At 35.9% G+C, this 27,672-nt stretch overlaps 1 protein-coding gene and 1 long non-coding RNA gene across 7 annotated transcripts; both read left to right on the top strand.

The window, feature by feature from the left end:
- The first annotated feature begins 6,827 nt into the window (after positions 1-6,827).
- Positions 6,828-17,207, top strand: LOC137489145 (uncharacterized). 6 transcript variants are annotated; one of them, XR_015523909.1, is made up of 13 exons: positions 7,843-8,144; positions 10,086-10,268; positions 10,392-10,826; positions 10,943-11,377; positions 11,494-11,928; positions 12,045-12,479; positions 12,595-12,717; positions 12,792-12,978; positions 13,114-13,347; positions 13,472-13,687; positions 13,849-14,086; positions 14,293-14,549; positions 14,830-16,130. XR_015523909.1 is itself a non-coding variant. In XM_087307653.1 (12 exons), the coding sequence occupies exons 1-12, from the start codon at positions 7,952-7,954 to the stop codon at positions 15,051-15,053; spliced, it is 3,666 nt and encodes a 1,221-aa protein (XP_087163779.1). In that variant the 5' UTR covers positions 6,828-7,951; the 3' UTR covers positions 15,054-17,207. The 6 variants fall into 6 exon arrangements, 4 of the variants coding, with proteins under 4 accessions (XP_087163779.1, XP_087163778.1, XP_087163780.1 ...); XR_015523910.1 differs by having other exon boundaries at positions 10,395-10,826; XM_087307653.1 differs by having other exon boundaries at positions 6,828-8,144; positions 10,395-10,826; positions 12,595-12,978; positions 14,830-17,207.
- A 785-nt stretch (positions 17,208-17,992) lies between these two features.
- On the top strand, positions 17,993-27,307 carry LOC147838271 (uncharacterized). Its single transcript, XR_015524100.1, has 3 exons — positions 17,993-18,303; positions 25,386-25,434; positions 25,523-27,307. It is a non-coding gene; the product is annotated as an uncharacterized LOC147838271 (long non-coding RNA).
- Positions 27,308-27,672: the final 365 nt, after the last annotated feature.

The raw sequence follows: 27,672 nt of genomic DNA on the forward strand, positions 1-27,672 counted from the left end.
TTTTATTGTTTTTTGGGTTTTTTTTTAGACATGTTTTTGCTCTTCGGCTGCTTTTCTCATCTTCAAGATTCCTTTTTGTATCTGTATAGTAAAATAAATTGTATCTAAAAATGCTGCGTCCGAAACCGCCTACGTCTCAGTAGGTAATGCATTTGAATTTAAATGTACTACTCGACCGTTAGAAAAGAACAGTATGAACAAAGAGCTTAGAATCACCAAGAGGCGACACTCTAGTGCGATTTGGGAAACAGCCACTAAAGGGTGCGGCAGCCATTTTGGAATAAAAACTCCAATAGAAACAGCATATTTTAAGTCTGTAATATAAACTATTAAAAGTGCTGGGGCCTCATGTATCAACGCTGCGTACGCACAAAAACTTTGCGTACGCCAGGTTTCACGCTCAGAATCGCTCTCGTTTGGATTTACTAACAATGAACTGAACGTGGGAATGTGCGCAGCTTCATGGCAGCTTTCTGGCTGGCGTACGCACATTTTTTGTGCGTGTCTGTTTTATTTTCATTGGCGACTCCTAGAGGCAGTTGTGTTAAATTGCTCTCTACAAAGTGTCTGAGCCTTGCAATGGCAGCTGTATGAGACGGGTTCATTTAGCAGGTATATAAGGTTTCCATACCATACAGTTGACCAGCTAAACATTAAAGCGCAATTTGCAGCGGTCGACTGTTTTCCCAATGTAATCTGAGCGATCTACTGCACGCACATTGCTATAAAGACACTATCTGAGGATGAATTTGCATGCGTGAATCAGAAACATTTCCATTCAATAAATGTGCAAATAAAATATGATGCACAAACTTATTAATGATTCCTACTTGTCTTTCTCGTGGTAAATAGTTGGCAAAATCTGATATGTAGCGGGGGAAAAAAGAAGAAAGAGTTCATCAGACGCTGGATTCGAACCGAGTTCATGCTCGAATGTGTCAAAACATGTTCACATACGTCTTACGAGCTGCACCACTGAGACTGTTAAGGGTATTGCAACATTTTACACCTACAAATCACACTATTTCTCTTTTAACTCCACAGTGCGATGTTCAGACCCAACTGTGTTAACCGCATCAGCTAAACTCTCCCACTCTATTTTTTTGTTTTGTTGTTAATTCCGGAGGACAAATTTGCAAATAACACCGCTTTTCTCCGGTCTACCTCCGAAAGCAGCACCTTCAATTCACATTCTGTTCAAAGTTTCTCTTCTTGCTTGCTTTTGCCTTTGCTTTATCGTTGGGTTTTGCCATTAGCATAGTCATTAGCATATTCATACGGGGGAGGAGGCAGGGAGGGGTTTTGTGCTCGTGCATGTTGCGCTCAGTTTCACGTTCATTCAGATGTACAAAAGAATATGCGTGGGATTCGGCGTACCCAGTGTTTCATACATCTGAATTTTTTTCTGCGTACGCACATTTACAGCTTTGTGCGTACGCAATGTTTTAGAATGATTTCCACGCAAGTCTTCGTACATGAGGCCCCTGATGATTGTGATAGTAAGTGTTGTATTGTTGTATTTCAGGTTGTATCTCAGCTTTAATGTGCTTTTTTAAATAAATAAAAAAAAAAACAAAGCAGCTGCTTGCTATCGTGACAGCAATAAGATCCAATGGACAACCGATCGCTTTCACTCCAAAATGGCGGAATCCGGGGCAGTTTCTGGGCGTTGCTGTTGCAATGGAACGATCTATTGAGTGTCGTCTCTTGGTCATTCTAAGCTCTTTGGTATGAATGTGAAAAGTATGAATGGAATTCGGACGTACTACATCTGCCATTTTGTCATGGTTACGTGACCTACTGTAGCTACGTCGCTTCACTCCCATTAATAAATTCTCTCATTGGATAGCGCAGCGTGCATGGGATGTGCACTTCAGAATCTCGCCGGAAGTAGTAAGTCATCCGGGCTCTTCTCGCATACCAAAGAGAATAGAATCACCAATAGGCAACACTTTGTGCAATTTGGGATAGTATAGTATATCTGTATAGTATATGCGGTTTCGGACGCAGCAAATTGTCTTCCCATAGCGGAAAAAAAAATAATTTTGCGTGTGTGTGTGTGTATTAAACGTGTCCATAGAGGACAAAATGTCTTTCAATAAATAAATGTATTATATTTCTTTGTTTTTTCAATTTATTTTCATTATATATTAAATATAATATTAATAAAATATATAACTCCAAAGGCTAAATTAAATTTGAGCTCATTTACTTAAGTTAAAGTTAAAATATAGTACATTGATCACTGTTTTGAATCATTGCCAAACCTTGATAGTAAAGTATCACTTTTTGCACTACACTTGCTATGTTTGTCCTTTAAGTAAATGTTTAAATATTGCTTGTTTGGTCCCTATATAAATTGTGTATAAAATAATTTTAGGAAAAGAAATGGGTGAAATATATATATAGATATATTATTAGTATAAGTTTAATAAAAACACATTTTGACAAAATGTATACTGTTTGGATTAACTGCCAAACTGATCACAACAATCAAATGAAACGTGCAAAAATGTCCATAAGGATGCACAAATATTAAGTTTCTCTATAATTCATTCATTAATTTTCTTTTCGGCTTAGTCTCTTTATTAACCTGGGGTGGACACTGTGGAATGAACCACCTTTCTCCATAATAAGTATTAATAAAGACTTTCTAATGTCTTTTAGTGAATAAATTCAACGACTTGCTCATAAACATTGCTTAATAGACAGCATGAATATGCAATCTGAATGAACGGATCTTTTTGAGTGAACATGCAGGATGTGACTCGAGTCACTGAATCAAAATCTCCGCCTGGATATAGATTTATTTTACTAACCAAAAGCAACATATGATGCAGATAAAACTATAAACAAAAGAATGACTCAAGAATAAACAAAAGTTGTTCACTAAACTTCAGCTTTGCTCGATTCGTCGAGAGTCGATTCTTTATGAATCAATGAGAGCGTTCTGAATCAGTTTGCGATTCAGTAATTAGCAGTTCCATGGTTTGCAACGTGGAGAACAAAACATACGCTGAAAGAAGTACTTGGTCTTTTGCAATCCTTATATATATATATATATATATATATATATATATATATATATATATATATATATATATATGATAGCCTCTGTGGCTAGTAGATTTCCAACATTACTAGCCACTCGCCATTTTCACTAGCCCCACTTTTCTTCTTGGGAATATATATTTTTATGCATAAATTTGATTTTAATATGCTAAAATGACTTGATTTAGACGTTGTGTTATGTCCACATGCCTTCTCATTCATTTAACTTATTGTGTGCATTGTGTATTAGCTTGCTCAGTGTGCATGAGTAAATGGGTTGTGTCGCAATGCAATCAGTTTTTATTTCACATGACTTTTCAGGGGTCAACATTAAGGATTTATTTATCTCTGACCACACCAAGTAAGTATTTCATAGCCACAATGTTTTGATGTGTCCAAACAAGGAAAATAAAGCTGTATATATACACTTTTTAATTCAACAAAACTTTTCTTAAAAAACAACATTACATTAAAAAAAAAGAATTATTGTCATGTATCTAAAATATGCACAGTAATCTGTCCAGGCTAACAGTCCCAGATCTCAAGTTAACTACACATAAACAGTGAGTAATCTCCCATTAAAGCAATGTTATTGTAAAACAATAATTAAACCATATTAACAAAAATAACTGTAAGCAAGAGAAAGCAGGTGAAACACACCTTGTTTAATAATGAAAGGATGATAACGCGCACACGGTTAATAAAGACTTGTTCATAATCTGTTCAAAGATGAATTAAAATGAAAGCAGTGACTGCTGCTGCTTATAAAAGACAGTGTGTATTTTTGTGTATATTCTTAAGCTCTTGAAAGCAGCAGGATTGTGGGTGCACGATCATCGCTGTTTGTCCAGTCTATTTCAAAGAGAACATTCATTCTGATTGCTTGCCGCCTATGTTGCCAACTTAGCGACTTTGTCACTAGATTTAGCGACTTTTCAGACCCCCCTAGCGACAAATCTAGCAACTTTTTTGTGTGTTATTGGAGTTTTTTTTTTAGACTTTCATTTGTCCATACTGTACCGTGACCCTACTCTTCTCAACGAGCTGCGTGTGATGCCGCCGGCCCCTCCCCCACCTCACAGCACTGACAGGCGGCCCAGTCAGTCCTCGTACAGCAGCCTCTCCCACCTGCAGCCCGAGAGCAGATCACCCCTCTGCTTACCGACGACAAATGATTTAGCACAGGCAGTGTGAAGGTATTTCCTTGTACAGTCAAACCGATCTGCTTCTCCTTTATTTTAACAATTTAATTGGACCGTTTAATCTTTTCTTGCTCACAATCACAGATATTTTAGTGACAGTTTCTGAACCTTTCTGAGTTTATTACATATGAGAGGTTACTGCACATTCACTACACATCTATAATGACATACTGTATTCAAACAGCAATACATTTAGTTACATAAACATGCTTATATAAAGTGTAGTGCAATTATAAATACCCCTTTAGTAACCATAGGCTGTTAAACAAACAGAAACGGTAGAACGTGATGACGTCAGTGATATGCAAATTGACGTATGACTTATCCCCCCCACTTCATCGGGGGCCCCGTCAGCGATCCCTGCAGGGGGGCCTCCGCATTTTGCGCTACGCCACTGTATACACTACTGCATTCACACACATACACCACAGCCAATCTTATTCAGTTCACCTGTAACGCATGTCTTTGGACTGTGGGGAAAACCAGAGCACTTGAAGGAGAGCCACGCCTACAAGGGGGGAAAATGCAAACTCCACACAGAAATGCCAACTCACCCAGCCAGGGCTCGAACCAGGGATCTTCTTGCTGTGAGGTGATTGTGCTACCCACTGCACCACCGTGACACTGTAAACAGAATTATTATTGATTATTATTAATGTACTGCATATAAACAGCGGGTGACCGAGATTATTATGTGACAGTGAGCATGTGTGTGTAAGAAATAATTGATTGAATTATTAGACAATAGACCATTTCAATGTGGTGATGACATTGGCCCAATGACACTTCCTGCTTGTTGCCAAACAGTTTCATTATTGTAACAAGAGGCAGTTTAATCACAGCATTAATACAGCCGTCACAACATTATTTATCAATATGTGGGCCTTTTTGGAAGCTATGAAAAGTAAAAATATAAAACAGGAAATACGTTAAGACCATCGTTATTGTTTACATCCCTCAAAATGGTCTAAATTGCACACAGACACTGAGGTAAAGTTGGATTTATGTTCACACATTCATACTTTCTCCTTTGTATAATTTCAGAAAAGTATTCATTGCTAATTTTACATAGGGAAATCATAATAGCAGCCAATGGCTATCAAGTCACAATCAATAAAATAGTGCTAATGCTGTTTGAAGTTCCTGGCTGTGTTCTATTCCTGTGTTCTATTCCTATTAACTATTTTTACAGATCAGTTTTAGTGATCTTCCTGTTTACAATTGTGCTCCCTTCGCAGTGCACTTTGAAAACATTCTTTATTTTTTTAAAAGACTTATTTTGGGCATTTTTCCCTTTATTAAGCGGAAAGGACAGTGTTTCAAACAGGAAGCAAAGTGGGAGAGAGAGAGGGAATAGGGACGGGAAATGTCCACGAGCCGGGATTCGAACTCAGGATGCCCTGGAGTGCTACTGCACCATATATCAGCACGCTAACCACTAGGCTATTGCGCTGACGCACTTTGAAAACATTGATGTCATTTTGAAAAAAGCCTCATGGCGGAAGCTATAGGTGACCTATTATTTAAAAGCGGAATTTATGTTACGTCTCCAAAGCTCGTGAAAACAAAAAGCATACAGTAATTATTTTAATCTATTGACCTTATTCTCAAATGCGGAAGTGCGCCTGTTTTCGCGATTGTCTTAGAACTTCCGTTTCAGTCGCCTATGGGAGAAATGACAAGGAATAATAAACGGCAAAAAACGGTCAAACTACTTGCTCTACAAACAAATGTTTGCATGACTATACAGACCAAGTAGAATAATACAACATGGACATATCAGTTTGCAACATCAAACAACGAAACGAGCAGTTTTTAATGTCTAAAAATGAATGGAAGTGAATGAGACCGGAAGTCTCGTGCCAAAAAGATTCAAATGGCAGCGCCCGATCGTCTGCGGAGAATAAGGTCAATAGTAGGTTATTTATTAAGTATCTGTACTGTATATGACATGGGCCTGCTGGTTAGAACTTTCTGCTGTGGTTTACATGTGTCAAATTGTAAAAGTAGACTTTTCAAATAAAAAAAATTAAAGAAACAAACAATATCCTACTTAATAATAATAATCATCATCATCATAATTAATATTATTATTAAAGCATGATTTGTTCATTTCTGATAAATAATATATATTACATTTAATTTTATAATAAATAGCCTCATTATTTATTTATATGATTTATATGAAATTAGAATACGTGTTAGCTTTTGTAAATGATGTTTTAGAATATGTAATGTTCAATTTCTCAATAATATTAATAAAGCAAACCCTGTTCGCTTTAACTCGTTGGATTGAAACGGTGCTTCATTCGCACAACTTTTATGCGATAATGCAGTTTTGCACATAAAGTTCATTCGCATTTTTGGATGGAAACATAGCTACTACTGTAAACAGAGCTACTGTACGGTCACACCTGCTTGGTGTAAATGCTTGAAAATGATTCAGTTGAAAATATTCTTTAGAAACTTAACAGTAATTAAAAAGTAATTAGATATTTTACTTTTATAAAGTAAATGAAAAGGTACACTACATATTACATTTTAAATAAAGAAAATTGAAATCCGTAATTTATTACATTTCTAAAGTAACCTCCCCAACACTGCCTACACATCAAAGATATTGCTCAAGAAATGTATTTTGAAGACAACTTGTACAAATTTGTCCTTTGTTTAGTAGGACTAGTTTCTTACTCATCCCATCTAAAATAATGTGTAATAGGTATATGTATAATATGTATAATCAGGGATGGGTTGAAATGTATTTTAAAATAAAACATTAAATAACTCCCTTTTAGCTGTAAGATGGTAACAATTTGAAGGTGTATGAGCAGGATGTCTCTCATCATTGACAATTTAATACTCCGTCTTTGTGTGTACTATCAATGCTCTTTAGTTTGATTAAGAACAATTTACCGTTACTTGCTGTTGTTAACGTTACACCACCTTCCCCAAGTGAGCTCTTCTAGGCCTCAGAAGCATTTCAATATTCCAAAGCTATAAATGGACTTGGCGCACAGCGTCTCACTGACTTAATAAGAGAAATATTTAAAAAGTAACTCGAAATGAAAAATTCTCAAGCTAATAAAAGTTAGCTAATTATATTCACTTTACGATGTGCACAAGCTGCAGTGCACTCACGTTATTAACGTCGCCTTCCGCGTCTCCGCCATTTTCAGCAAATCAGCTTTGGCAAACGCCAAGTTCGCCAACAACAATTATGTTTAACTTATGTCCATTCTTGACCAGCAGATCAATATATTCAGCTGGACATCGCGTTTCTCTCCATATTCGGATTCAGAGCTGCCGTGTCGTTAACATTAGTTAAAAGACATAAAAAGCATGGTGCAGTATTTGGACATTTCCATTTTTCAGCAGTGGGGGGACTTCAGCATTTTGTTTTTAAAAAGTTACACATATTTTACAGACATATTTCGTATTTCTTTATTCAAAATGGTACATATAAAACAATAATGTAATGTTTTCATTAATAAAACTTTAATATAATACTGAACTCTAGCGTAGTTCACTTTAGCGGTATACAATCCCCCCTCCCACTCCCCCCTCAAACGCGCGTCCTATTACTACGGCAACCGTGGAACGTGGAGCGTTGGAATTTGACGCGCGGTCAAAAAGAATTTCGTCAGTTCATTTGGAATTCGCAGTTCAGTAGTCAGAAATCGGTATTAACGCTAAACTCAATGGCGAGTAACCAGAGATATATCCGATTATTGGTTTTCGTCGACGACGAATTATATCAAACTCCAATCCCAGTTCATGTTGAATCGCAAATTACAGATGTGAATATGGATGCCGGAGTTTCAAACAGCACTTGTGAGGATCAGGGTGGCATAGACGCCTCTCCTGAAACCACAGAAGATAACAACCCAACAGGTAAAACTCTCACACTATTTTTCAGTTGACAAACACACAAAAAGATCTCAAATGTTTTCACTGACAAAATGAGTTGTAAATATATATATATATATAGAGAGAATAAATATATAATATATGTATTCTGGAAATATGAAACACATTTTTATCACGACTGGCTGCAACACACTGCAGAAATGGAGTACAATAGAGGGATGTTTAACAGTGTGTACATCATCTTTCCTCAAAATTATAAGGCTGATTGCTTAGGAATTGGGATACTATTACTGTTAAAGTTTTAAATATTTGGCATGATACAAGACTTGTGAATTAGTTCACCCAAAGTTTTAAATTAACTTAATATTTACTCAGCGTCAAGTAGATCCAACACTTAGAGAGTTTTTGTTTCTGTTGAACACAAAAGAAGATAATTTGAAGAATGTTGCAAATCTGTAAATATCACCATAGTTTTTCTATAACTGCACTTTATAACTTATTCCAGTATCCTGCACTTGCTGCTATTGCACTGCTGGTTAGACCTAAACTGCATTTCGTTGCATTGTACTTGTACATGTGTAATGACAATAAAGTTGAATCTAATCTAAAAATCTGTACCACAGTGTTTGTTTTTCCTAATATAGAGGTCAGTGGTCACAGCGTTCTACAACATATATATTCTTTAGTGTTTAGCAGCAGAAGTTGTTTAATAAGATATTTCATTTGTGATTCTCTCTTGACTTTAGGCACAAAATGTTGAGCTATAATCACAGATTGCAGAGACTGAGATGCTCATTTTATACCAACATGATATATTCAGTTCATCTGCTTATTGTGATTCTGTTTCTAGACTGTTTAATTTGGCTAATCTATTACATTTTCTTGTTTATTCAGCTTAAATTATATTTTGAGGAGTGTGTTGCAGCCATCAGAATTTATTTATCTCATTGAAAACACTGGAAATACTTTTATAAATAACTAAAAGGTCTTCACATATCTTTAATTTTGGGTACATACAACAAATGTAGACTTTACAGTGAACTGAATCCAATAATGTAGAATATAAAATGCAGAAATGTGATAGGAAATGTTTGATTCTGTTATTAAATCCTGTTTTACAACTTTTTAAACTGCCATCAGTTAAAACAGTCAAAATAGTTATTTTATGCAACAGTTTATATAACTTAAAAGCGCAAAAAATAATAATGATTTATTTATATACTGTATAAAGATTATATCATTCAAATTATTTCATAATGTTCAAATCCTAATGTATGATTGAGGTGGAAACCGTCAAGAATAGGTATTATAGGAGTCTTCAATCTACAAACATACATACTGTTATACATACATACGTGTACTTGACATAATTTGTGTTCCAATGTGCACTAAATGCACTCACAAATCTAGAATCATATATATAGACAGAGAGAGAGAGAGAGAGAGACCAATTTGAATTAATGTACACTACCAGTCAAACGTTTGGGGTCATTTTTCATGTTTTCATCAAGGCTGCATTTGTTTAATGTTAGAACATTGTTAAATATTTATTTATTACATATATATTACTCATTGTATGTAGTTCAAATTTTTTATTACTACAGTCATTATTGCTTTTTACAGTTACCATTACTAATATTATTAAGATTTCTGAAAAATCATTTGACTCTGAAAACTGGAGTAATGAAGATTCATCATTAAAATCACTGGAATAAATTAAATTATTAACTAATTTTGAACAGTTCTTTTATAGTGCAATAACATTTTACAATTTTACAATTTGTACTGTATTTTTGATTAAATAAATGCAGCTTTGATGAGCAGGAGAGGCTTATTTCAAAACATTTAAAAAATCCTACTGACCCCAAACATTTGACCATATAACTACATGTTATTGTGACCACATATTAATTATCCATGTCTACTCAGTGTTTGAAGATGTCAACTTTTGTTTTTGTTTTTCAGAGGTTGGATATAATCCAACTGATTCAGAGGAATTGTGTTTCACGATTCCAAGTGTTCCAACATTAGAACTTGAATTGGATATGGTTGATCCAGAAGGCGTCCCAAGTCCAAGTCGTTCTGAACAGGAGCCTGTAATTACAGCAAGTCAGGAGGTCGACATCAGTGATGCCATGAACCTAACAGGTAAATGTCAACATTTGAGCATTTGAGATGCAATATTGCAATATGATAGAAATTGTTTACAAGTCAGTCTAATTATGCAGTATGTGCTTGGATAACATAACATACTTATAATCTTTTTTTCAGAAGTTCCCGAAGTGACGAAGATTGGCAAATTCTTCTCCTTCTGTCGAAAACTTTTTGGGTTCTCGGCACAATCTGAGACAGATCCTGATTTGCTGAGTATTTCAGAAGGAAGTGATTATGAATCAGCTTCTGAAATGGATGAGGTCGACATGGAGCAATCATATGTTCCTGATCCAGAAACTGAATTGGATTTGGTTGATCCGGAAGGTGTCCCAGTTCCAAGACGTTTTGGGCAGGAACCTGTGTTTAGAGAAACTCTATATGTTGACCTCATCAAACCTCATACGTCCTATGACTTGAAGAGCTCTGCGTTGGCATCTGAACTTCTGCAGGACCCAGCAGAGCCTTCAACAGAAGAGGTGGAGAGCACCAGTGGGATTAATCTGGGTGGCATGAATGTTTCTCCTGAAATCCCACTGGTGGACAAACAAACAGGTAAATATATCAATAGTCTTGATGAGATTCAATATTGCAATGGCAAACGAGTCAGCCTAATTAAGCTATTATGCAATCTGTGGTTGAAGATAACATAACTTCTAATGTTTTTGCAGAAGTACCTGAAGTGTGGAAGATGTCTGCAGATGTCCCAATGATGTATACGTTCTCGGCACAGCATCAGACAGATCCCGATGTTGCTGAGATGATAAGTGTTTCAGAGGCAAGCGATTATGAATCAGCTTCTGAAATGAATGAGGTCGACATGGAGCAACCATGTGCTCCTGAGCCAGAAGCTGAATTGGATCTGGTTGATCCGGAAGGTGTCCCAGGTCCAAGCAGTTCTGAACAGAAAGCTGTGTTTAGAGAAACTCTACATGTTGACCTCATCAAACCTCATACTTCTTTCAACTTGAAGAGGTCTGTGCTGGTTTCTAAGCTTGTGAAGGACCCAGCAGAGCCTTCAACAGAAGAGGTGGAGAGCAGCAGTGGGATTAATCAGGGTGGCATGAATGCTTCTCCTGAAATCCCACTGCTGGACAGACCAACAGGTAAATACATCAACATGCTTTATGATTTGCAATATTGCAATGGCAAACAAGTCATTCTAATGAAGCTATTATGCAATCTGTGGTTGAAGATAACATAACTTTTTATATTTTTGCAGAAGTACCTGAAGTGTGGAAGATGTCTGCAGATGTCCCAATGATTTATAAGTTCTCGGCACAGCATCAGACAGACCCAGATGTTGCTGAGATGATAAGTGTTTCAGAGGCAAGCGATTATGAACCAGCTTCTGAAATGAATGAGGTCGACATGGAGCAACCATGTGCTCCTGAGCCAAAAGCTGAATTGGATCTGGTTGATCCGGAAGGTGTCCCAGATCCGAGCAGTTCTGAACAGGAAGCTGTGTTTAGAGAAACTCTACAAGTTGACCTCATCAAACCTCATACTTCCTTCAACTTGAAGAGGTCTGTGCTGGTTTCTAAGCTTGTGAAGGAACCAGCAGAGCCTTCAACAGAAGAGGTGGAGAGCAGCAGTGGGATCGACCAGGGTGGCATGAATGCTTCTCCTGAAATTCCACTGCTGGACAGACCAACAGGTAAATATATCAACAGTCTTTATGATATGCAATATTGCAATGGCAAACAAGTCATTCTAATGAAGCTATTATGCAATCTGTGGTTGAAGATAACATAACTTTTTATATTTTTGCAGAAGTACCTGAAGTGTGGAAGATGTCTGCAGATGTCCCAATGATTTATAAGTTCTCGGCACAGCATCAGACAGACCCAGATGTTGCTGAGATGATAAGTGTTTCAGAGGCAAGCGATTATGAACCAGCTTCTGAAATGAATGAGGTCGAAATGGAGCAACCATGTGCTCCTGAGCCAGAAATGGAATTGGATCTGGTTGATCCGGAAGGTGTCCCAGATCCAAGCAGTTCTGAACAGGAAGCTGTGTTTAGAGAAACTCTACAAGTTGACCTCATCAAACCTCATACTTCCTTTAACTTGAAGAGGTCTGTGCTGGTTTCTAAGCTTGTGAAGGAACCAGCAGAGCCTTCAACAGAAGAGGTGGAGAGCAGCAGTGGGATTAATCAGGGTGACATGAATGTTTCTCCTGAAATCCCACTGGTGGACGGACAAACAGGTAAATACATCAACAGTCTTTATGAGATTCAATATTGCAATGGCAAACAAGTCAGTCTAATTAAGCTATTATGTAATTGTGTAACTGAAGATAACATTATATTTTTTTTCCACAGGCTTTCCAAAAGTGAAGATCATCAGGAAAATTGGTGCACTCATCCAAAAGCGGTTTAGTATTTTAGTACAGCCTAAGATGGACCCCGCTGTTGAAATATATGAGGTCGACACAGAGCAAACAAGTGTTTCTGACCCAGAAGCTGAATTGGATCTGGTTGATCCAGAAGGCGTCCCACGTCCAAGCAGTTTTAAACAGAAACCTTTGTTTAGAGAAACTCTACATGTTGACCGCATCAAACCTCGCGTTTCCTTCAACTTGAAGAGGTCTGTGCTGGTTTATAAACCAGGAGAGCCTTCAACAGAAGAGGTGGAGAGCAACAGTGGGATTGACCAGGATGGCATGAATGCTTCTCCTGAAACCACTCAGGTGTACAGACCAACAGGTAAATATATTAACAGAGCTTATAAAATGCAATATTGCAATGAGGTGCAAATAGAAATGATGTACAAGTCAGTGTAATCAAGCTATTGTGCGATCTGTGGCTGAAGATAACATTTTTCTCCTAATGTTCCAACAGTGAAGAAGATCAAGAAAATTGGTGCATTCATCCAAAAGCTTTTTGGGTTCTCGGCACAGCCTAAGACTGTTGAAATATGTCAGGTTGACACAGCGCAAACAAGTGTTCCTGAGCCAGAAGCTGAATTGGATCTGGTTGATCCGGAAGGTGTCCCAAGTCCAAGCGGTTCTGAAAAGGAACCTGTGCCAACAGAAAGTATGGACGTCAACATCACAGATGCCATGAACCCAACAGGTAAATGTTAACAGAGCATTTGAGATTCAATATTACAATGAAATGCAAACATGGCTATAAATTCAGACTACTTTACGTTAGTGGAGATGTTTCTAATAACATTATTTATCTTCTTTTTTTTCAGAAAGTACCAAAGTGAGCAAGATTAGCAAAATCTGTGCATTCTTCAAAAAGCTTCATGGCATCACAGCAAAGCTTAAGACCAAACCTGATGCACCACAGCGGTTGAGTGTCCCAGATGCAAGCACTCCTGATGTGACTGACCCAACAGGGCCTGTTGTGACCGATGAGGATGCCGTGGATTATTCTCCTGAAACCCCTGAAGATCACCGGCCAACAGGTAAAGCAATGAGAGCCAGCATTACAATGAGAAATCTTTTAAATCATTCACACAATGGAGGAACATAACGATAAAGACAATGTGTTTAAAGTCATTCGACAGTTGATTTTTATATTCTAGGAAAAATCTAAATGTAATGTCTTTGTTTTTTTCCCTTTTAGGAATCACCAAAGAGTGGATGATGAATAAACTTTCTGAATTCTACTACAAGCTTACAAGTCCTAGACACGATCTTGGAAAGCCGGGTCCAAGCAGTTTGCCTCCTCACAAACTGCTGGAAGAAATTTTCGACTTTGAGAAGCTTGCAGAGTTATTACAAATAGAAGCCACCGTGAACAAATGTACACTGCCCCTGTCACCATATACGGAGGTCTGGCGCAATGTCTACATTGGAGATGAGTAAGTCTACAGCACAAAAACAGCATAGACCATGTGATAAACTAAAATGAGGGAGTATTAATAGGAATCAAGTAAGGAATGGTTGACAGTTATTAGAAAAATACTCGACCATCTCAGGAGTGTGAAACTATTTTAGCTTTGTGTTTTCTGAAAATAATTGCACGCCTTTTTAGTGAAAGACTAACCAAAATTGTGTTATTGTGCAGAGAGACAGCAAGAAATCGACGCAAACTGATGGAATTGGGAGTCACCCACATCCTAAATGCAGCAGCGCCGAAGATGACCTGGGTGGGAAAAATAAAGAAGAATGGAGTAAGCGGAAAGATCCTTACAGGACCGGAATATTATGAAGGCATGCACATCAAATATTGCGGCTTGCCTACAACATACGACCAGTTCAGAATCATCAGATACTTCTGGCCAGCTGGCAAGTTCATCAGAAAGGCCCTGAGAAATCCAGACAGTAAGATCTTTTCATCAAGCCTTTTACACTTACTAACTCAGGGTTCACCAATCTCGGCCGGTGTACCTGCAGGGTTTAGCTCCAACTTGCCTTAACACGTCTGCCTGGGTGTTTCTAGTATACCTAGTAAGACCTTGATTAGCTTGTTCAAGTGTTTTTGATTGGGGTTGGAGCTAAAATCTGCAGGACACCGGATCTCCAGGAACAAGTTTGGTGACCCCTGCACTAACTGTTTGCGTTTGACTTTGTGTTGACTCACTTTCTGATTTTATTTCCACAGATGTCCTGTTCATTCACTGCAGGCATGGTGTCAGTCACGCGCCAACACTGTTTGTAGCATATCTGATGATGTACTACAAAATACCTCTGGATGAAGCCATGAGTTATGTCACCAGGGCGAGGCGCATCAGGCCCTTCTCATCCTTTCTGCTCCAGTTGTCGTTACTTGAACCTAAGAAAAAGAAAGAAATCAAACGGCAACAAGGCATAGTAATATACAACTAAAAAAAGCACTGCACAGAAAGGTCGCTGGTTTGTGTGCCATATAGAAAGGGCCTCTTTGTCTACCTGGGACTCAAACCACCGACCCTAGCCCTAACTTATTTTTAAGCTTTCTTTTTTAATCTCTGGATATATGTGCACCCTAAAAAATGAGTTTCATATTAAGCAGGAAATACAATTAATGAATTAATACAAGCCCCAGTGATAGACGAATCTCTGTAGGTGACCTACTCACACCTGCACAATGTGCGATGTGCAGCTCTGCACAAGACGTTTGGTCAGAGGAGAAATGGCCGTGCCCAAACTGAGCCTGGTTTCTCTCGAGGTTTTTTTCCTTCACTTCAAATGGTGAAGTTTTGTTCCTCGCCACTGTCGCCACTGGCTTGCTTGGTTTGGGACTTGTGGAGCTGCGCATCGAAAGATTTGCTCTTCACTGTTTGGGCGTTCAGCAGTGGAAATTTAACCACACTGAACTGAACTAAACTGAAACTCAACCAGACTGAGCGTTTCAATTTACTAGAACTTCTGTTAACTGTGTTTATCTGTGCACTTAAACTATTGCTTTTCTTATTGTGCAAATGAAATTAATCAGAGCACAGATTCTGCCCCGATCTATGCTCTGATCGATTTCAACTTTGCACTTAAAAAAAGCAACTTTTTTTATTTTAGAATTTAGATGGTGCACTTTCCAAAGACAGTCACCGCTTAGATTGAGTTAAAGCTGAGGATCGGTATCCATAAGTATTGGAGAAAAGAATAAGCCAGGAGGATCCTGTTGCCCCAGCAGCTTCAACTGGTTTCCTTTTCCATAATACGCCTATGGATACCACTCCTCTGGCTTTGCCTGAGGCGGAGAAGAGGGAGGGCTGGGTGGTGAACTAATTTAAAATGTTATATATGTTTTTCAGATTTTATTCTTCTGTAAAAGCAATGCTCAGATTGAGTGCACAAAACAAGTCAGAGAATCATTTTTTCCTGCTCTATGCTGTGATTTATTTTAACTGTTTATTTATTTATTTTAACTGTGCAGAATGTCATTGTTTTTGTATTGTACATTTATTTGAATAAAGAAAATGTTCAAAAATCTTGTTGTATGTGTTTGATTTAATAATTGTCCTCATGTACACCCGTCTTTTCTTTAAGAACAAGTACAAAACTTGAAGAAAAACCCACACAAAAACAAGAGCTTTGTGATTTATAAGAAATGTTTCGTGTAGTAGATTTCAGAAAGTTTATTCAGATGTTCCCGAACCGTGATACGATACAGTGGTGTCACTGTTCGGTACGTTTTCGATACAGCAAAAAAAGAAAAAAGCCAGAGGATGAATCTCTGATTTAATTTAATTATTTAATTAATGTATTAAAACTAACATCATAAAAGTATGATCCTTTTTTTTTTTTTTTTACTTCAAACAGTGATAGAGCTACACTTCTGGGGTTTCTGCTTAACAACAAATAAAACAAATCCTTCTTTATACTCAAAACCAAAAAGCTGCTTATAAAAAAAATCATGTAATATTGTAGCAGTTAAACAAATAAAGAGAAAAGAACAATTTAGTTTTTATATGGAACTCAGTTTCAATCAATTTTTAAGTATTTTTTTTATTTTCAGAAAGATGAGTGTCCATCTTTTCTCCAGACTGCACAGATCTGCTTGATTTGATCTGCTATTTCAGTGGATCTGAAAGCAGGAATTATCTGACTGAAATGAGCTTATGAAGGAATAATGTAACGGATCTCCATTTCATTTAACATTTCCTTAAAACCCGACATTTTCACTATCGATTAAGATCTCTCAGATGTTTTTTTTCCACCGATCTCTTGGTGGCGGTGATAGTGCACGACGTATCTGAAGAGCGGTGGAGGCGTGTGCATGCTACTGTATGTACCTGAGTGGCGGGGGTGAGTACCTGTAGTAGTGTTTGGAGATTGGCTGTTTTGTGTCGGGGGTCAAGGGTTGCTGGGGCAAAGGAGGGTGGAGGCAGCTGCCAGGCTGACACAGAAGCTAGCAAGATTGCTTATGAGTGCATCATGATTTAATAAAGTTATATTCTGAGTTCAAAAGCGATGTTCTACTGTTTAACATGACAGCAGGGAAAGCAGCATGTTGTCTGCCACCTCATTTGGGATGCCATGTTGAGCGTTGTTGCACTGAAAACATTATATTTTGTACGTATTCCCTTTTATTCTTTTCGATGTTAGTCTGAATTGAATCGTTCGGTTTGTAATGCGTACCGAACCGAAAGTCTCGTACCGATCAGTTCAATACGTATCGTTACACCCTTAATATATATATATAATATATATATATAAGAGCTGCACAATTCTGGCTTAAATGAGAATCGCAATTTTTTTTTCTTAAAATATAGATCACGATTTTCTCACGATTCTGTAGATGTAAAATAAAGGTATGGTAAAAACAAACATGGCACAACATCGATAATATTATTATGTGTAGGTCTACTGGTTTTTATAAATAATTCTGTCTTACCTATAATAATTCTGATGTTGAATTATTATATTTGAGATATATGCTTGCAATCTGTCATATTAGACACATTTATTCACTGGTAAAATCAGACATTTGCCATTAACAGATTATATTCAACAATAGGCTAAAGTAGTTATACTGACATTGTAAACATTTATTTTCATGCACAACTGTGTATTCGCTATGAAAGAAAACAACTATCAAATGATTGTCGCAGTCATAACTCTAAATGCGATATGATCATTTAAATGAAGTGCACACTTTTGGTTTCATTTTGACTGCTAAGTGCCTGTTCATACTTCGCGCGCGGCTCCCAAACGATTACTCTGTGCCACAAACTGAATATTATTTACAACTGTATTACCCGTTACTCGCCATATATGCAGGTTCTGTTCACTAAAGAAGACGCGCGCGCGTCTATCATAAAGTAGAGCGCGCGCGCGCCATCTCTGATAACAGCTTACGGTCTGCAGCTCAAGTCAAGTGTGATTTTCCGGCCGCGAAAACATCATTATATGAAGACAAAAATGACATTTTTAGGTGAATTACACCTTACAAATACAGTATGTGACTCATTCAACATCATTTGGAGGTGTCAAGGTCTCTGAGCAACGTGTGTAAAACAATGAAAACACTCGTGCAGCCGCGATTTCTTCTCTCCTGAACTTGAAAATATGATTAACACAATCGTAATTAATTATGCAGCTCTACTTCGAAGCACAACCTGTGATAAAGATGGCTGATTTTGGTGACTTCAAAAAGGTAAGAACTGTTTCAGCAATTCAAAACACCAACGATATACAGCTTACCAAACACTAGTAACGTTAATGGTAACTTAGGCCTAATAAACAGTAACGTTACCAAGCTAATCAATATTTGAAGTATCGCATTTGTAAGCGACAAGATGACAAGGTAAGTGATTTCTTTGATTATTTGGACACCACAATACAAATCAAGGTGAGCAATTAGCACTAACAAACCACACAGTTATATAACGTTAGTTAAATCGTAATCATAAATCATAGCTGTCCTACACAAACGTAGTTTAACCATTACATGTGTTGTAAAACTGTTTACAAACGATGATCAATATTACATTACAGTAGTAAACTGTTAATTTTTGTATGTGGAGAAGAACAATTATGGCAGTGAGCTGTATGGTGAAATATATAAATACTTGCGCATATAGGCTACACTAGTATACATAATAATAATTTCTATTAAATATATATATAATATATATATATATAATATATATATATATATATATATAATATATATATATATATATATATATATATATATATATATATATTTTTTTTTTTTTTTTTTACAAATGGTTTCAATTTTCAGCAAAATACATTCACAACTTTTTTGTTTACTAAGGGTTTCCATCAAACTTGTAAAGGAGAACAAAATGGTCACTTCCAGACAAACTAGCTTCAAATATCAGATCAAACTTGACTTTTTTCCTACAGTACATAAAAAAGTTACTTTCGCCTCAGAAGATAAAAACGAAATGCAGTGAATGTGCAGTGGTTTTGGGGAGGTGTGAGATGCTTCAGGAGGTTATAATAATAATAAGACTGAACCATTTTGATGATGGACTTTGGCTGAGGGATTTTAGAATGACCAAAACAACATTTGATATGTTTTACAATATGATCGCTCTGCTGATTTGTCCATTAATGCCTTCACATTAGGTTCTGTGCGATTTGGGAAAATGTCTAATTGCGTTTTTTATTTTATTATTTTTTTGACGGATATTTCGATTTGATTTGCAATTTAATTTTGTAGTCAAGTCAATAATTCAATAATCTGCATTTTGGCTTCTTACTGCTAAAATGCTTAAAATAATTTCAATTATATTAGCAAACAATTCTGAAGTTTTACTTTGCTTTTGCTTGCTATTAGATTGAATGTCGCTGACAGTACTTTTAGTTGACATTTTAGCAAGAATGTAGGTTTGCACTTGACATTTGTGGGAACAGGTGAATTAAAAAACCCTCACTCCCGAAAAATAAATATTTATTATATCTTATTTAATTTTAATTATTTAATTAATAATATATTACTAAGTAATCCTGTCTTTAAACAATTTATTAAGTAAAATTTAATTATCAGGTCTGTAGACAAGGGGGGTTCGGGGGGTTCTTAACTCCAAAAGTTGGATTATTGTTATGTTTTAATGTTTTTTTATTAATTATTAGTTTATTTATTAGTTTGTTAGAAATAAAATAGTAACATAGTGTGATAAGCAATTTGACAAAATTATTTAAAATATTTTTGCTAGGTCCAAAAAGTGTGGTTATGATAACCATCCGAAAATCTAATCCAGCAAAAAATTGTTCCAAAAATGTCACTAAAATGTAATATTTATACCTCACAATTAAGTAGAAAATCAGGTGAATAACTGCAAAAATAACCCATTCAAAAAGTTGCATGTAAGAGAGAAACACGTCAAACTTATAAAATGTGAGAGCTCATGGAATCAACTTAAATGTGAGGAATTGACTGTTTTTAACAGCTTGTGACATCATCTGGCACATTATCTGAGTACATTTACATGGACACCAACACTCGGATTTTAATATGATTGAGACACTACTCTGATCAAGAGTCTACCACGTAAACAGTGATTTTTTTAATATCTTAAATGTCCACAGACACAAACTGCCAAGGAAACATTTCTAGGCTGGTGACGCAATGAAGTTAATGGATCTATGTGCTATAACATGTAATTGGGAATCATGTATATATCATTCAAAAAGCAACTCATGTAAACACCTGAATCATATTGCTGTCTTATTCAGATTAAGGCAAATCATCAGATCACTGATATAAAAGTAGTCACAAGCCCCAAATATATATATATATATATATGTATACATATATATGTATGTATATGTATATATATATGTATGTATATATATATATATATATATATATATATATGATATATATGTATGTATATATATGTATGTATGTGTGTATATATATATATATATATATGTATGTATGTGTGTGTGTGTGTGTGTGTGTGTGTGTATATATATATGTATGTGTGTATATATATATATATATATGTGTGTATATATATACACATATATATATATATATATATATATATATATATATATATATATATATGTGTGTGTGTGTGTGTGTGTGTGTGTGTGTGTGTGTGTGTGTGTGTGTGTGTATATATATATATGTGTGTGTGTATATATATATATATATATATATATATATATATATATATATATATATATATATATATATATATATTTATTGTCAATTAATTTTGTGGCTAAAAAATATTGGTTCAGGCATCGGTACCATTTTAAAAGTATCGATTTAGCACCGGTATCGAAAAAAAAACAAAAAACGATACACAACCCTAATACAAAGGGAAAAAAGGTTTTAGATTTTTACCCAGACTGATGAAAAGTATATGTTTTAGAGCAGTGAGCCTGATACTGGGATGCCGTGATATTTTTATCCAAGGTTATCATACTGTCAGAGTCTTATATACCAGCCCATGCCTAGTGCAGTGTTGACTGTGATGATATAACCAAACCACCTGTTCTCTTTATTTCACAAAAGTGCTCCAAATTAAAGCAGTTAATCATTGACCAGTTCAGCCAACCCTGCTGTGATACAACAGAAGCTTATTTCATCCATTTCAATCTCAACAGAAACCAACAGATGACTCTTTGACTTCACATCTCAAGGCAAATAAGCATCTTGTAGCGTTTCCTCCATTGCCAGGCAACAGCTTGTTTGTGCCCTAACTAGGGTGGATGGCATGAATGAACCCAGTGTTCAGGAAGTGGCTCACTATGACATCACTGGCTTTGAGCAACATAAATAAATAAAGCAGCACGTGGGTCGCGACAGAACGCAGACACATTTCCCCCATTTATGCTCGTCGTTGCAGATACGCAGTGAGTCATACGCCCTTTATGTCAGATTAGATAATCAAATCAGATCTCATACACAATAACCGTGAAGGGAACAAATGGCCCCGATGTTTTCACTGGATGGGAATTTCATTCAGCGCTGTGTTACTGTAGAGTCTTTTCAAAACCGTTTTCTTTGACTTGTTTGAGGGAGATTGTGGAAAAGCGGATTGGCGAGTGATTGAACAAGAGCGTTCGATTGTGTAGTTTGGTTGTAGTGACATCATCATGCAATAATAGATGATGAAGGTCAGTTTTTAAAAAGTTCCTTGTATTATGAAACACTGATGGACACATTAACTGCTAATTACTATGAGCTCAGGCTCTGCTGAATGCAAGAGGCTGCAGGCAAATACACTGTTTTTATGCACTTGTCAATTTTGGTATTTTGGACTTGTTGGCTTTTTAAAAAGAAATTAGTTAGATTGCTTTAAATAAAGTGAGTAAATCTGTTGCCTTTAAGGTGCAGTAAGTGATTGTCTTCAGAAACATTTTTACTGTGGTGGTTGAAAGTCTCTTCACATTCTAAAGCAAATGATCTAAATATATTTATATGTATTTTTATATGCTGGGTAAGGCATAAGACCAAAAAAAGTTCATCCAATTAAATAGTCGGGCCGATAATTTCCATAATTCTGATAAATAGCACAAACTGTCTGTCAGCAGTTGTAGATTTGAACATCTGCGCATATGTTCACACAAATACTCAATCAAAACTTTTACAAATTCTTAATCAATATTTGGGTTACTTTTGCACACTTCGGACTTCTGCCCATCTCTGTTCACGCAGATCCGCCATTCATGCGTGCCTGCCTGCATTATTAAAAAGTACTAAAAAGTTTTCTAACTGGTGAATGACACGATCTAGTGGGTCTCAGTCATCTTTTACGTGCACATTTGTGATTTCAGGATGCGTGGCTTTGGGCGCCAGGGAAGGGATTGTATTTGAAATATATTATGCAGTTAGCATTTAGGCATATCATCCGGCCGGCCGGAGATGCACATGCACATAAATATAGCAGCATTTTTTTAATACACTGTATAACAATAATTAATATTTTTACAGTGCTGTGATGGTTGGGTTTAGGGTTGGGGTGGGGGTGGTCGTTAAAAATACAATTTATTCAGTAATTTAATAGATAACAAATAATACTCTGTACAACTACTGTTTTTTTAGGACGGCAACTAACGATTGTTTTAATAATTGATTAATCTGTCCATTATTTCTTTGATTAATTTTTTCCAACCCTTTATTCAAAAAAGTTCATCCCTGAGATGTTATAATAACAATAATAAAAAAAACTAAGAAGTTTTGTCCTGTTTTCAACTCAAATAAAAAAAAAAATCTCAAATTAAGATACATACTAGACACAAGAAGTAGCCAATACAATCTCACGGCAGTTCGTAACTTTTTGATTTAGTGGCTAATTCGTATAAATTTTTACGATCTAATTTGTACTATTTATTACAATTTGCTCATCACCCAATGACGGTTGGGGTTAGGGGTGGGGTTAGGTGCCACGCCTCCTTTTTTAAAATCGTACATTTTCGTACGTCTGAACGAATCTGTACAATTAGCCACTAAACTGACAAAACGTGAATGCTCGTACTTGCATTTCCTTGTGAGATCAGGCTGGAAGTAGCATAAGAAATAGCTTGTTTTCTGAAAAAAAAAACACCTCAAAATAAGTAATAATTGGCTTAAACAAGCAAAATTATTTGCCAATGGGGTAAGAAAAACAATCTTAAGATATAATCTCAAATAAAAATGTTCTCATGCCATATTGCTTGTCTGTTCTTGATTTAAGATTTTTTTTTTACATAATTTTGACTAAAAACGAGACAAAAGAAAGAAAGAAGGAAAGAAAACCTTTTTCCAATGCAGCTATACATAACCACAAATGGAAAAATGAATGATCCAAAAAGGCGAGTGAATAAAAACTTTAGTCTTGCAAAGAAATGTAGTGAATAATATAAATAATTCTTGTTAACTTCAGACCGCAACCATATCCGATCTAGCAACAACCACTTTAAGTTACTAGTTGACTTTATTTAACAACAGTGAGTAAACCCATCAACTTGGCACATTAGGTTGACGTAACTTATTTTTTTTAGAATTATGCAATTAGATCTTACTTAATCTTTTAAAGACAATGGGTTTACTCACTTTTTAAAAATCAACAACCAGTGTCTAATGCAGGGGTGGCCAACCCTGTTCCTGGAGAGCCACCTTCCTGCAGATTTCAGTTGCTACCCATATCAAACACACCTGCCTGTATTTATCACGTGGTGTTCAGGTCCTAATTAATTGGTTCAGGTGTGTTTGATATGGGTAGCAACTGAAATCTGCAGGAAGGTGGTTCTCCAGGAACAGGGTTGGCCACCCCTGGTCTAATGTGCACGCACTAGTATATTTTCAAAAAGCACTAGTATCTAAAGAATAAGTAACATAAAAATAGATACTAGTACAGGTTATAGATTAAATGTCAAAACGGCTTGCCATACAACTGAGGAAGTATGGTTAATTTGAAAATTTATTTTATTATTATTATTTTTTTTTACAATTAACCCTTGCCTTAATGCAGTGATGTTCTGCATAGATGTTGTGGATGATTGATTCTGCTGTGCTTTTGATGGTAATAATCATGGTTGGAAAAGGCCAGTGGTTGAATCGCGCAGCAGGCTGCTTGCGTGGCAGGAATCACTGCTGCTCCTGTAAAGAAAGCCCTGTTCAAATAGAAAAAACATGTCACACCCATGCCATGACCAACAGTAAATACTTGTTTTGATAGAATAATGCTGCGCTTGTACAGTAGCCGGGACTTCTGCATCATACAGCAGGAGACGTTAGTCACCTTCAGGAGTAAAGCTTATTACCTCATCAAAACATGAAAAAACATTTAATAACTTAATCAAAACTGAGCAACACACACTCATCAGCTGCAGGTCCATGTAAAGAAGTAAACAACACCTTTTTTTATAGTTGATTTCAAGGCTGAAGTTCAAGTAATTGTGATGGGATTATGAATAAACTGAACTATCAAAAAATATATTGTTTATTTAGTAAGGAGACATTCAATGATTAAATATGCTACAGTAAAGCTTTGCACTCGACTTTGCATCACAGATAGGAATGACACTTTTAATACATACAAAAATAGAAAGCAGTTATTGTTATATTTTTTTACTGTTTCTGCTAACTTTTAATACATTTGCTGTATTTTTGAATAAAATAAAATGTAGGCTTGATGGGCATATTATGTGAATTTCAAGCCAGTATGAGAATATTTAGCCTAAACTTTTTTTTAATTACAGTTTTATTGTATTTATATAGACATATTTATTTAATATATATATATATATATATATATATATATATATATATATATATATATATATATATATATATATATATATATATATATATATACACATACATACATACATATATATAGTTAATACTTTTTTAAATATTTCACAAGTGCTGTGTAATAGAGATATTTCTGTCAACACATTTCTAAACCTAATTGATTTAGTAACATTTCTGACTTTATATTGTATACATGACTATATACAATCAGCAACAATACTCAGGTAGGCTGTGGCATTGACATGATGCTCAATTGGTACTAATGGGCACAAAGTGTGCCAAGAACACATCCCCAACAACATTAAGCCCTCACCACAAGCCTGAACCTTTGATACAAGGTAGCATGGATCCATGCTTTCATGTTGTTTACACCAAATTCTGACCCCACCATCTGAATGTCACAGCAGAATTTGAGACTCATCAGAGCAGGCAACGTTTCTCCAGTCTTCTATTGTCTAATTCTGTTGAGCCTTTGCAAACTGTAGCCTCAGTTTCCTGTTCTTTGTTGACAGGAGTGGCACCAGGTGTGGTCTTCTGCTGCTGTAGCCCATCTGCCTCAAGGTTGGACATGTTGTGTGTTCATAGATGCTCTTCTGCATACCTTGGTTGTAATGAGTAGTTATTTGAGTTACTGTTCCCTTTCTGTTAGCTGGAACCAGTCTGGCCATTCTCCTCTGACCTCTGGAATCAACAAGGCATTTGCGCCCACAGAACTGCCGCTCACTGGATATGTTCTCTTTTTCGGACCATTCTCTGTAAACAGTAGAGATGGTTGTGCAGGAAAATCCCAGTAGATCAGCAGTTTCTGAAATACTCAGACCAGCCCGTCTGGCACCAACAAACCATGTTTAAAGTAATTAAAATCACCTTTCTTTCCTATTCTGATGCTCGGTTTGAACTGCAGCAGATCGTCTTGACCATGTCGACATGCCTAAATGCATTGAGTTGCTGCCATGTGATTGGCTGATTAAAAATTTGCAGCAAAGAGCAGTTGGCCGGATGTATCTAATAAAATGGCCGTGAGTGTATAGTACAACATTTGTATGTTAGGGAAAAATTTTTAAAAAGTTTTTAAAATAGCAAAAGTTAAGAGAAAGAAAAAAATGTGTAACGTTTTGAAATGTTATAGTTTTATTTTTTTCCCTCAATTTTTGGCATGAATTTAAATGTATTATCTTTCTATTTCTGAAGATGTTCGGTGGCAAAAAATGTATTTTAATAAATATATCTGGTTATGTTATAAATATATAAGGTTTTGTTCAAATCCATCAAAATTTATGACCTATATTCACTGAGAAATGGATTTAAAAAATTTCATTTTCAAAATGAGGTGTACTCGTTTATGCTGAGCTCTGTATGTAGGCATATTTATTCATATTCATATTTCAATATAAATGGATTTGAATAATATTGATATTTATTGGAGATTATGTCTTCTTGAATGTTTTTAACAGTGTTACTTTATAAAATTCAAGTCTCAGTCAATGTGATCTCAACATACAAATGCTTATATTACGTTTTAATTCCATATTTAGTGTGTGCTTAAATAACACACCGATTGCATCAACTAATTTAAGTACAATAAAGTAAAAAAACTAAACGACTTTCATCGACTTAAATCAAGTATCCCTCCTGAGGTGAGAGTCAATAATGATAAATGAGACTGTTAAACGCTCTCGCCCCCTGGTGGCAGAAAAGCAACGTTCGTTCATTTGCTTGATCGAGTCCTCATATATAGTCAGCGATTTTTAGCTGATATTAAACCGAGGCTGCTCCTGTTGTCCCTTCATCTCCTTCAGTTCAGTCTAACACGTCTCTCCATGTGGTAAATCAATCTCTGATTACTGCTGAGATGTATCTGTTTCTGTCATTACCACAACAGGTCAATCAAAAACGAAATGTCATTCCTCTTGTCATTCCACACTCATTCGCTGTTGAAGAGTACGGACAAATGTACATACAGCTTTTAAAATAAGTTCATTAGGATTAAACATTACTGTATTGTTTTAAATCTTGATTGTCTCATATGTTTTTTTTTCTGGATTATTACACTGTCATAGTGCTTTAACTCTAAGGAGTGCCAATATAATAATATCTGACATCTGTAGATTTTTTTTTAATCATTTGTTTCATGGAACAAGTTGTAAATGTTGGGAAAAGGGGTGCATGTTCCTCTCATGGCCTGTAGAGGGATGTCCAGTCATGGAGAATACGTGACAGTATTCATAATATAGATATCTGGCATGTGTTAATGCTGGGAAATGTCATTTATATAAACAGTAGGAGTGCTTCATTAAAGAGGATTTATTATGTTTATTATGCGGTGTAAAATAGGTGAACATGCTTTAGAAACACATTATTTTAAGTCTGTTTAATGATTAATTATGACTAATCACATATTGCATAAAAGTGTAATTATATAATATGTGCATGTACTGTTTGTGTATATTTATTATGTGTGTGTGTGTGTGTGTGTGTGTGTATATACAGTGCTCAACATAAACGAGTACACCTCATTTTGAAAATGAACATTTTTATCCGTTTCTCAGTGAATATAGGTCATATATTTTGGTGCATTCGAACAAGGCAAATTTAGAAAACGGATATATTTATGAAAATAATATTTTATTCACATAACATCCTTAAAATATAAAAAAGTTAAAACATTTAGATTCATGTAAAATGTTGGGGAGGGCTGCACGGCAGCACAGTGGGTAGCACGATCGCCTCACAGCATGAAGGTTTGAGCCTCGGCTGGGTCAGTTGGCATTTCTGTGTGGAGTTTGCATGTTCTCCTCG

The sequence above is a fragment of the Danio rerio genome, chromosome 23 (genome assembly GCF_052040795.2).
Source record: "Danio rerio strain M-AB ecotype USA chromosome 23, GRCz13ab, whole genome shotgun sequence".
NCBI lineage: Eukaryota > Metazoa > Chordata > Actinopteri > Cypriniformes > Danionidae > Danio > Danio rerio.